This window comes from Dermacentor variabilis, chromosome 8 (genome assembly GCF_050947875.1).
Source record: "Dermacentor variabilis isolate Ectoservices chromosome 8, ASM5094787v1, whole genome shotgun sequence".
NCBI lineage: Eukaryota > Metazoa > Arthropoda > Arachnida > Ixodida > Ixodidae > Dermacentor > Dermacentor variabilis.
In genome coordinates, this window is record NC_134575.1 from 4,609,108 (window position 1) to 4,621,931 (window position 12,824).

Below are 12,824 nucleotides of genomic sequence, written 5' to 3' on the forward strand. Positions count from 1 at the left end.
GTGACAACCACGTCGATCCCGCGCGCTCACCGTCCTTCATGGTGCGGTCGGTGATGCGACGTCCACTGCAGAGTTCCGTTCTAGCCGTGGTACCCCGCACCTCTCACCAATATGTTACGGGGATGTTGGAAGTATAGACAGACTGTATTTACAATATATATACAAGCACAGTCAATGTAGTTAAGATGGCTGACCAGCAACAACACGCAGCAGCCAGCGTTTCGAGATCTTACTTTCCCTTCTTTTATCCTTCCGTAACAATATCATACAACTGCGCAAGATTTCGTTTAGTAATAAAGGACCCAGTGATTTGTACGAAAGAGTGCACCATATTTCGCACTTACTATCAAGGTACAAGTTACTTGGCACGAAACCCAAGAAGAGCACAAAAACAAAGGAAACAAAGGAGCTAAATTTTAGCGAAGAGCCATATCGGCACTGCCACTGAAACCGCACTGAATAAAAAAAAAACTCATTATGTACTTGAACATCTTTCTGGCATTGAAATATTTGTTAAACGCGCTCAATATACGTTAAACCCGCAGTGGTGTCGTTGTGAATTCGGCTTTGCGCTGCTAGGCTCGAGGACGCAGGATCGAATCCCGGTCACAGCGGCCACATTTCAATGTGGGCGAAATGCAAAAACGCCCGTGTACCGTGCATGGGGTGGACGTTAAAGAACCCCAGGTGGTCAAAATTAATCCGTAGTCACCCAATAGGGCGTGTCACATAATCATGTTTTGGTTTTGGCACCTCAAACCACGGAATTTTCTTTTAAATTTACGTTAACATTTATAGTGGTGACAACGGGCAAACGAAAGTGCAAGAGAAGCCTTCACGCCCCGTGGGAGCAGAACTTGCAGGCTCAGCGCGGAGCTTCACTGCTAATATTCGTCGCTCTTTAAGGGCAGCGCTGGAGATGCCTAAACAAAACGTGAAAAACTTTTCACTTGTGTACTTTTTTAAGGCGAAGCTTTGGAATTGAACCCACTTTGCTGACCGCGGCTGCTGCTGTCATGCCGACCATGGGGGACAGCATTCCCAAAGTCGTGCTCGTATGTGGCCTTATCTGTACTACAGATGTGCAGGTGGCCGATTTTTTCCCTGCAGAATTAATCAGTGATTCAACAAGCGGTACGTAAATGACCCAAGTGCAACAAATATGCGCCTTCGAGGGCATAATTTTGCCGTTAAAGCCAAGCTGTCTACGCCTTCTATCCCGGAGCTCGGCGCGTCTTGTCGGTCGGTTTGACGAGCCGGCGCGTAAACGCTATGCTGCAATGCGCGCTGCAGCACATGAACAGTGTTGTGGCACAGCAGTTCGCCGCTTTACGAAAGCATCGCTTCGTACATATATCAAAACGAGCGCTGGACCTGCATAATTTCCTTTTCCAAGAACTCCTGTGAAATAGTGGACTTTGCCCACCTGTGGGATAACTGTGATGACCGAGCGCAGCTGTCGAAGAGAAACCGAAGAGATGTCGATGCCATCGATGACGATGCGTCCTTCTGAAGGCTTCAGCACCCGCAGAAGGGCAAGAACGAGGGATGACTTTCCGGCTCCCGTGCGCCCGACCACGCCTACCTGTCATTTGAAAAAAAAATCTGATCAAAGGCACCCATGTTACTAAGATAATGAGTTCAGCTCGTATTAGGGATTCTTAGAAAGTGGGACTCAAAGCTAAGGGACACTATCAGCCGTCTGTATGAAAGAAGGCTAAGTAAAGCCCGAAGGAAAGCAAACGTGCTTTCGGTTTCCTGGTGCGCTGAATGCGGTTCCGTACGCACGTCATTTTGAATATGTCTAATCTCGCTGTTTTCAAGTCGATCTTTTTTTTTTCATTGAGGGACTTCGTACAGTGGTAGTATCGACCTGTTTGTTGGCTATTATAGGTTCCCACGAAGGCGCAATATACAGAAATATTTACACCCAAAAATATATACACAACAATTTGACTTGTTATGTGAACCGGATGTCCCATTCACTTACAGAATATGTGGTAGGCAAGAAATTGCGGCTGAATTAGAATGATGCAATAAAGCGTAGAAGAAAAAAGCCGTATCGTTCACGTGGCACTCGATTAATGTCGACAATGCAGACCCGCCTTCATCTCCAAAGCTTCCGAGCCGCACGGTTGCAACATCAAGCTGTGTAGCCGCTTGTCAACTTCAGCCTAAAGCTCTATATTTTGAATTTCTAAGAGATCACAGCAGTGCGTTAATTTCTACACTGCACTTCATGGAGGGCGAAAAATTTATATGTTACAAGTACCTCTTACAAGTATCTGGAGGGCGTATATTTACGAAGATATAAAGACACAATACGTATACAATATAACGGCGTACTACATAAATACATTACATAAGAGGAGGGTATATTAGAGACAGTAAAGGATCTTACCCGCTCACAAGCTTCTATAACAAAAGTGAGGCTCTTCAAGATGGGCGGGCAGATGCCGGGTTTGTAAGACGTAGTGAAATTTTCGAACGCTATCTTTCCGTGGTCTGGCCAGGAAGTGTGTAAACTGTGCGCGCCCTCGGCCCGCAATTCAACCGCATCACAGGCGTCCTAAAACCCAGAGAGCAAACAAACAGATTAAGTGTCGTCCACCCGAAGGTAGATTAAGCAGCATTTGAAAGGGGAAGTAATTATGGCAGGTTCATCTAATTTAAATTGATAGCGGCGACTTCGGCAAGAAGTATTACGCAAAATGCAAGAAGTCAGATATTGGCAAAGTTACTTCTCTTTGACAGTGGCTATGTTTCCACAAGAAGCACTGTCACCGCCGACTTCAGTTGTTTAAACGCGCCCTTCGTACTGAATTCGTCTCTTCTCATGTTGTGCCATATTTCCTGGCGTCCGCTTGATTATTCGACTACGACAAATTGGCTTAAATGTCCGGCACTTTACAACTGAAATATAGAGATGTATAAGGCCCAGGATGTGTACTCCGCATTTGCGCAGACTTCATCTTTAATATTGCTACAGTAATGTTATTCTGTTTGGGAAATAAGGGTAAAGCTATCAATAGGATATTACGATTTCCTGTTGATAAATAACGAGGCTATTTAATAGCTGCAGTCGCAGTAAGCGCCGCATGAAATGTGGCCACTGAGAGATGCTCAATGACTATTTTGCAAATGCTGGGGGGATATTCTGTAAGAGTCCACCTAGTGGACCGTCCATTTCGGCCGCTTCTGATTGGATGCAGGTGCACGAGAGGCCCTAGCCAATCAGCAGCGGCCGAAATGGACAGTCCACCAGGTGGACTCTTACAGAATAACCCCCTGTTGTGAAAGGGAAAAATTATCAATAATAATAGTGAATTAATCACTTATTCATTTAACGTGTCCGAGAACAACAATGGTGTCTTCGTGACGGTGCACAGAGGAACCAAAACAAAAAGAAGTAGAAATGCATACTAGGGTTGAGGATTGGGCGAGTTGGTATTGCATTCTAGAACTGGTACAGCGCAACACACAAAGTTCCTTTATCTGGCCGGCTCGGCTTGTTTCTTCCTTTGTATGTTGTGCTGTACCAGTTCTAGAATAGAAATGTATAGCCATTACCACAAAAGTTATGGGATAGAAGAGTTAGATGAACAAGAGAATAGAAGTGGGTAAACACCTACCTAATAAGCAACGACAACAGCATAATAATCATCAAATGCGTTCAATCAATCAATCAATCAATCAATCAATCGGCAAGCTCACACACACATATACACACATGCACACGCGCGCACACATGAAAAAATAATTTCGCGAATACAGATTTTAACATACAACAAAATGTGTACACGAAGAAACTACAAAGCAAAAGTGGAGAAACAGAAAACGCATTACAGAATGATGGAACACACAATAGATATGAGAGTTTTTGTTCAGTCATTGAAATTACTCTGCAACTACTTTCAGGAAAATATCACATTTAGGCACGAAGATATCCCGGAACTCTGAATGGGCTTTATATGTAACCTGCACTCTAGATAGAGGGTCACAAAAATCTGAAGGCTGAAAGGCGTGCTGTTTCCTTGTGCCTTTCTGTGGAATGTAAAAGCACTCATTAGAAAGCAAGTGCGAGCAGCAGATTTTTTAATGTATTAATTTGTGAAGAAAAAGAACCTCCGATTTGTTGCGTCTACAGGTGAGGGTAGGTAACGTGTGCGTCTTTGTTAGATCTATGGAGCTGGGAGGCTTTTGACAGAGTCGATGTTTAAACATAGATGTGAACTTTTTATGTCCACTTTCTAGAAGTTCACAATTTTACCTACGAGTGCCGCCCAAATCGACGGAGGCGTACTGAAGAACTGGAAGACACACGCTCTTATCTAACGTTACAGATGGCGCAGCTTATTTGAAGCCTTTCGTCACCCGACGTATACTGTGCCGAGCGTTCGAAGTGCGCCCTGTTTCGTTTGTTGAGCGTGGGGCGAGAGACTCGGACAGCTATCAAAGTATAGGTCCCTTGTTCCCTCAGCTCTTGGCAGGACAACGTCTCTATGCTATAGGGAAATACAGTCCCGTTAGTCTTCCAGGTCAAGCTTACAACTTTCGTTTTTTTATGCATTTATGACTTATTTCCAGCGAACTATGGCTCAAAATTTGCAATGTCCTTCTGAAGAGCGGCGCAATCATTGATATTTTTTACCGCTCTGAAAAGTTTCGCGTCATCAGCATATAACAAAATTGAAGAGTTCTGAATGACTGTTGAAACGTCATTAATAAACAGCGAGAAGAGAAGGGGGCCCAGAACAGACCCTTGAGCAACTCCACTTGTAACTGCATAGTTCTGACGACTGACCGTTTAAGCTAACGTAGCAGTGCCGGTCACGTAGGTAGCTCCTTATCAGCGCCTGCCGTCCTTACCTGCCTACCTTGGCCCTGAAGCAAGCAGCTCCGGATTGTTCGAACGCTTTCTACTTTGACCGAGTCCGCATATATACGGATGGCTCTTCCACTCAGACCAGCTCCACCGGCGCAGTGGTTATACCATCACGATCAATTAGCGTCCGATACAAAATTTCTCACATGACAACATCGACCGGATCGGAGCTTGTTGCCTTCCGAGGTGCCGTTGATTACATTAACAACCAATCTGCTAATCGGTGGGCAATATTCTGCGATTCGAAGGCGGCCTTACAATGTCTTCTGTCATCTCTTCGTCGCGGGTCGTGTGAACAACTAGCGTCGGAGATACGAGAAATGCACCATCGTATGATAGCGAAAGGACACGACGTCGTGTTTCAGTGGTTGCCTGGCCATTGCGGTATCTCCGGCAACGACCTCGCTGACGAAGCTGCTAGGAAAGCACACGAAGGAGCAACCCTTGTTTCTGTACCTTTATCGCGGACCGACGCAGCTCAACACCTAAGCAAGGTAGCACACCGTATGGCATTAGAGAAGTGGCACACACCTGAATTCACCCAAGAACGATTGCATTCCCTCGACCCCTCTATGCAACTGCGGCTGTTACCAGGGCTTCTGCGAAATGAGGAAACAATGCTGTGCCGCTTACGCTTGGGCGTCGCATTCACCAATGCGTATACGTTTTTGATTGGAATGACTGATAGCGCCGACTGCAATGCCTGCGGTGCCGAGGAAACTATAGAACATCTACTGCGCTACTGCCCATCTTTTGAAAACGAAAGACATGACATATGCACAGCTCTCAGTCAGCTAGATAGAACACCGTTCTCCTTGAAGAAGATCTTGGGAACATGGCCTCGCATATCGCAGCTACAAAAGGCCACAAAAGCTCTGCTGCGATATTTGAAGGCTACTGGATTGAGTCGGCGTCTGTGATCTGGACTGAGTGACCGAACGGAATACCCAGTAGACTTTCTCTTCTTCTTTTAATCTTACCGTCCCTTTTTCCCTTCCCCCAGTGTAGGGTAGCCAACCGGGCTAAGTCCTGGTTAACCTCCCTACCTTTCCTTTATCATTTGCTCTCTCTCTCTCTCTCTCTCTTATCAGCGCTGTGACAGAGTGGTGCAGACCTAGTTGTGTCAACTTTTGGAGAAGTATTTTGTGGCATACGACATAAAACGCCTTACTGAGGTCAAAATAAATAACATCCAGCTGTCCTTTCTTACACACTGCCTGAGAGGCATGCATCATGAAGCTAGCGGGGTTGGTAGTTGGGGAGCGGCCCGATATGAATCCATGCTGCGGATGAATGAGAGTATTTTAATAGAGGATGAAATTATTGAGTGCAGAGTTAATAGTAATGAGTGAAATTATTGCAATGAACGCAGTAATTGTAATAATAAACATTGTTTTCATCTCTAAAAATTACAATGGCGTAGGCAGGAAAGAAAAGCGAATGGCGCTTGACGAGGTTCCCACCCTTCTTCGTACGGCAGGCAGTGCACTACACATGCACCGCTTCCCATTAATGGCGTGTTAAAGCCTCTCTGTCGGAACGTTCTCTCTTCTTTTTAAAACGCGTGCTTTCGGTCACTCGCAATACAAAGCTGCTCTGTGTAGGAGGTGGCTGCAGGTTCCCCTCAAGCTGCAACGTGCCGCTTTATCGCCGGGTGATCCTCGCAACGTTGTTGTAGAATACATTCAATTTAAGTTCAAATTCACAAAAAGCAACAGTTGAAATACTAAATAAAATCTAGTGTCTATCAGACGTCAATGGTTACAATAAAAATACAATTACTGTAAGTAAAATAAATTGTTTATATATAATGCTATACACGGGGTGGTGATATTTATATTTCCCAGAATTTTTAAATATCACCTTTTGCAGATAACGTGATTGCAGTCCTTGAGCTGGATTATTGAGAAAGGTAGGCATTACTTGCACGATAAATTGAAACATATACTCAAATAATTAGAGATATAACTAATCAACTTCTTTTTTAACTAATGTATGGCACATATTGCAATTTACGATTTGTATCCGCTGAGATTGCGAGTGGATATACTTGGAAAGAATTTACAGAATGACACCAGTTTGTATACACGCGCCATCAAACTCGAAATCAAAATTCAGTATTTTTCCACTTTCTTTTTTTTTCACGAAACGCTCGTTTATGCTTTGAAGCAGAAAAGTAACTGGAATTCCCGTGTATTTCATCCGACACTTTTGGAACTAATGTCTCGAAACTTCTGTTATCCTGAAGACTCAATTGAACATGTCTTTAAGATTCACCGGCTACAATAGCTCAATTGCAAGTTGTGCAGTAACGTGATTAATTAGGAAGTAAATGAGCGAATTTTTGCTAATTAATTCAATATGTGTTTCGATTTCTCGTGCTAGCAATGTCTGCCTCTTGGAATATTCGAGCTCAAGGACAAGAATTACGCTATCTGCCACAAGCGATTTCGAAAAATTCCAGAAACCCTAAAAACACCACCCCGTATAATATATCGCTATAAGACAAAGCACTGGTCACAGCAAGAGCATTAGTACTGACATGAGCAACACTGTGTAATGCAGAGAAGAAATATTCATGAAAAGAAATTCCAGCGGAACCTAATTGCTCACATTGCTGATGTCGATATTTGTGCGAGTTAGTTTGTTGAGGATTACAAGTATGTACCGCATTTCGTATCCGTAGCCCTTTTTCAGCAGCCGGTAACTCTGCCTGTGGTTTTCTACGGTGCGGTCAGCAGTGTTACCGACCAGTGTTCTTTTAAAGTGAGGACTCGCTACGAGTGCTATATCAAGCAAAATATTCGTGCGCAAATATTTCTCACCTCGGGTTGTAGCCTGGTGTACTCGACGGCGCGCTCGAAAGCGATAGTGGCCATAAAACAGAAGAAAAGCGACGCATTGATGGCCGACAGCAGCATCGGAATCTAGCGGGAAAATAAGAGACGGCATTCGGTCTGTTTGCTAATACGCACTCAGAAATACACATTTCGTTATTTAGTTGTGCTGGCTGTTTTAATATAAGGCAACCCTTGTGACTACAGACGGATCCTAAATGTGATACGTCCCGACCCGCGAGCACAACTGTGTCTGTACCTTAAACTCTAGAGGCTTCGTTTTCAATTCTAGCTGCACCAGATTGGTTAAAATACAGTCAAATGCCAGCAGACTGAAGCCTGTCGTACAAATGCTGACATAACCTATGAAAATATAAAGGCCCTCTTTCTATTTCAGAAAAGTAACTCCAGAAAGAAAGGCCCCCTTTCTATTTTGGTTGAGAACAATGGTTGAGACGATTGCTCGGCTATCCTCGAACTGGAAAGCTCACTTCTGCGATTACGCACTGAACGCTACCTGCACGCATTTAGCCACCAAGTTCCCCACTAATATTGCAAAGTAGGCGGTAGTTGTCTATGGGAGCAACAAGCACGGTAGTTCAGCATGGGATTGATGGTTAGCAGAACTATTTGCACAAAATTCGTCTATCTCACTTTAAATGGCTTTGTGATTTTGCAAATTGTTCGCATTTGACAAAATATTGCGTCACAACACAGCAATTAACTGTGATGGTGCCTAGGCGTAGTCTTATTACGTTCAGTGTTTAGAAAAGTATAATTTTCTAAACATTTTGGTCGATAACGGCAGGTACAGTGCACTAGTAAATAAGCCAAAGGTACATCTAAAGCCACAGGTACTAAGATATGCCAAATTCATGTACTCAATGTCATTCGCATGATTCATCATCATCATCATCATCATAATCATAATCATCATCATCAGCCTATTTTATGTCCACTGCAGGACGAAGGCCTCTCCCTGCGATCTCCAATTACCCATGTCTTGCGCCAACCGATTCTAACTAGTGCCCGCGAATTTCCTAATTTCATCGCCCCACCTAGCCTTCTGCCGTCCTCGACTGCAGTTCCCTTCTCTTCGCACCCATTCTGCAACCCTAATGGTCCAGCGGTTATCTAACCTGCGCATTACATGACCTGCCCAGCTCCAATTTTTTCTCTTTATGTCAATTTGGATATCGGCTATGCCTGTTTACTCTCTGATCCTCACCGCTCTACTTCCTGTCTCTTAACGTTATGCCTAACATTCTTCGTTCCATTACTCATTGCGCGGGCCTTAACCTGTTTCGAGCTTCTTTGTCAGTCTCCAAGTTTCTGCCCCATATCTCAGGATCGACAAAATGCACTGATTGAACACCTTCCTTTTGAATGATAATGGTAAGCTTCCACTCAGGAAATGACAATGTCTGCCGTATGCGCTCCAACCTATTTTATTCTTCGGTGAATTTCCTTCTCATGATCAGGATTCCCTGTGATTAATTGACCTAGGTAAACGCACTCCTTCATAGACTGTAGAGGCTGACTGGCGATCCTGAAATTCTGTTGCCTTATACCGGCTATTCATGATCATCTTTGTCTTCTGTATATTAATCTCCAACCCCACTCTTACACTCTCTGTGTTAAGGGCCTCAATCATTTGTTGTAACTCGTCTGCAGTGTTGCTGAATAGAACAATCTCATCGGCAAACCAAAGGTTGCTGAGATATTCGCCGTCGATCCTTACCGCTAAGCCTTCCCAGTTTAATAGCACGAATACTTCTTCCAAGCACGCAGTGAATAGCATTGGGAAGATTGTGTCTCCTTGTCTTTCCCTTTTCTTTATAGGTATCTTCCTACTTTTCTTGTGAAGAATTAAGGTAGCTGTGTAATCTCTATAGATACTTTCCCAGATACTTACGTTAGCCTTGGTTGACTAAAGCCCAGTGTTGCCCTTATTCTATTGCAAAAAAAATCTTGGGGAATATTTTATATAAAGCTGGGAGTAAGCTAATGGGCCTACAATTTTTCAATGCTTAAACGTCTCCCTTCTTGTGGATTAGTGTTTGCATTCTTCCAGTTTTCTGGGATCCTTGAAGGCGATAGACACTTCGTGTAGAGAGCCTCCAGTTTTTCAAGCATTATGTCTCCTCCATCTTTGATTAAATTGACTGTTATTCCATATTCTCCTGCCGTTTTTCCCCGTTTCACGTATTGCAAGGCCCTTCTGACATCATCGCTAGTTATAGGAGGAGTTTCTGCAACCTGTTCATTACTGCTTCAAATAGCATTTTTTTTTTAATTTGAGGATGGCGAGCTTGAATTTCACCTCCTCCGATGCACTACATTTCCAGGCTCAAAGTGGCGCCTGACACCGGCAAAAGATGCCGAGAGCGAGTGGGGCTATACTAATCCAGGTACAACCAAATTAGGAAGACCCACTAAGCTTCAACAAGACATTCCCTCACCAGAACAGGAATTGATCTCCCTGGTGTAGTATTCGGCCACTCCCTCCCTCATTATTCGCACGATTGTACTGCCAGAATTTCCTTTAGTAATTTTAGTAGGAAATAGTATGCGTTATACAGGGTGTTCTTCTTAGCTGCACCAAATTTTTAAAGTTAGAAAAATATGAATCACGGTACGGTTATGCTGACCATTCGAGTGAGCGGATGGGCAGCCTCTAGATACAGAGCAATTTCCGCTATTACGTGCGTAATTAGCGAAGTTACGGTAATTAATTTTCTAAACTTTCTAATTGTCAACAATAGGTAACTACTGCAAATAAGTACATTGATGCCCGTCCTCGACACTGCCTATCTCAACGATTAAATTTTGATTGGCGGAATTCACGTGGGAGCTCCGCGAACAATTAGTTGCCCTTGGCAGGCTCCTTGAAACCAAAACTGGTCGGTAAAAGAGCTTCTGCGCCGTGTATGCCCCCCCCGCTTTTCGTTAAGTCTCCGAGGTCACCACCGGTCCGGCCCCACGAGCAGCTTGCGTTATCTTTTTGCTGTCTGCGGCGTTGGCTTAGCGCTTCAATGCCGGCGGGCCACCAAATTTACTTCGTCATTCCCTTGGGCTCCTGAAACGGCATGTCGTCGGTGAAAGTGGACACACATACGGACAGTGGATAGGCATCGTTGGGATAGGTAGCGTCGAGGACGAGCTTCAAAGTACTCATTTGCTGTAGCCAATTATCGTTAATAAATAGGAAGTTAGTTACCGTAACTTCACAAATTACGCGCGTAATTGCGGAAATTTCTCTGTATCTAGAGGGTGACAATCCGTGCACTCGAATGGTAAACATAACGGTACCATGGTTTTATATTTTTCTCATTTTAAAAAGTTAGTGCAGATGAAGAAAACACCCTGTGTGTCGTTTAAAGGTGGAGATAAGAGGAAGCAAGCGTACCAAGTAGGTCACTAATATTCATTTACTGTTAGTTTCTATGTTTGTTTCTGTACGGCTGCGGTCTTTCAGTTCACCATTTGCTTCACATACAACAAAGTAGAGACGCACTTACTCAACAAACAATCACTAGTCCCGAGACGTCTGTATTTATTACGATCGTAGACACATTCATATCGTGTGGTCATTTCGTACTCAGACTATCGAAATCAGGTCATCATCTACAAGCACGTTCCGAAAGCTAAACCACTTTAGTAGGTTTATCAACCGCATGTTCAGTCCCTGGCCAAATCATCGTCTCAAGACCGTTTTCTGGAATGCTTGAAAGCGACAAACCAACACACGGTATGTTATAATGTGAAGTATTCGTTGTCGCCTGCGAAAGAATCCGCGTAAGTTTGCTGTCCATGCTCGTTTGGGCACCCTTTATTCAAAAATAGACATATGTTCGATGGTGGAATTCGAACCAGGGTTTCCCAGCGCAATAGCCCGACCGTTACAGCGGTACGCATGCTCGCTATACAAACCGCAATTGCAATTGCCTAACACGGACACGTTGCGACATGTGGCAATACTTTGCGTATACTCGCAAACGATGCTAGCTAGACAGCCTGCTACTCGCAAAATGATTCACATAAAACTTATTCCCACAAGGCGTTGGATCTGCATTGTTTCTTGCATTATTTTTGACGCGTCATTTCAGCAGCAGCGCCGCACAGAGTGCGACTGCGCTGCCGAATCGGCGCGCACGGGGCTCACCGACATGGCGGAACTGAGCGACAGGCCGACCTCGCTCGGCGACAGCGGCAGCGTCGAGAAGAACATGACGAGCACCGTGGCGACGACGGCGCAGAGTCCCGCGACTCCTCCGGAGATGCGCGTGAAGCGCACGGCCGCCGCCAATGCCCAGAAGTACCTCAGGGCGCCGTCGAGGAGCCGGCAGAAGCGCCGGCAGACTAGCGCCACGGCACCGTAGCAGCGCACGCTACTCATGGAGTCTCGGGTCTCGGTGAGGTGCTGCAGGACGCGAGACACGCAGGCTGTCTCCAGGGAGCGAAGTGCGTTGGAAGCCCGTACAGTCACTGTCTGCGCGAACGCCACGCAAGCCACGGATAAAGCACGTTCGACTTCCGAGCGCGTCTGTAGCATATTGCGGGACATTTTGCACCGAATAGTCTGCATATAGGAGCCTTGGCATGCGTCAGCCTTTCCCTTGCACGTGACTCAACTCAAACAAATTATTTGCCATTTTGCAAGCCTAATACGTATCACATCGATCCATTGATTGATTTATTCGCGGAGCTTAACGTCTCAAATCAACTCTTCGCCTTCGATATACACAACGCAGTCGGTTGTGGAAGGCTCTGCAATAATTTTGACCACCTGGGGTTCCTTATTAAAAACATTTACCGACAATTACGATACTCGCTAATGCGGAATTTGAGGCAGTTCTATATTTGTTTTCATTTCGCGATATATTGGCTGCCGCAGACAATCGGTCTCGTGCGGCACATTACAAACGGTGCGAAGTTTGACGCGACTGCCCAGCTAACCGGGAGATCCCGAGAGGCAGTGCGTAGGTGACGCGCGGACGCGATTCACAGCAGCCAATGCAGACAGACCTCCGCTCATGGAGCCCTTTGTTTCCATATATGGTATCGGTGGATGCACTCGCCGCAAGTCATCGGTGACCTGA

General features: G+C 45.0%; 1 protein-coding gene across 3 annotated transcripts in view; it reads right to left on the reverse strand.

Moving 5' to 3' along the window:
• Positions 1-12,824, reverse strand: part of LOC142589532 (ATP-binding cassette sub-family C member 2-like) — a 125,202-nt gene that overhangs the window by 11,241 nt on the left and 101,137 nt on the right. For all 3 annotated transcript variants that reach the window (XM_075700954.1, XM_075700955.1, XM_075700953.1), the window contains 4 exons: positions 11,888-12,214; positions 7,711-7,812; positions 2,402-2,569; positions 1,427-1,585 (listed from right to left, as the gene is read on the reverse strand). In XM_075700954.1, the coding sequence (XP_075557069.1) occupies positions 1,427-1,585; positions 2,402-2,569; positions 7,711-7,812; positions 11,888-12,214 (756 nt within the window). The remainder of the gene's footprint in view (positions 1-1,426; positions 1,586-2,401; positions 2,570-7,710; positions 7,813-11,887; positions 12,215-12,824) is intronic.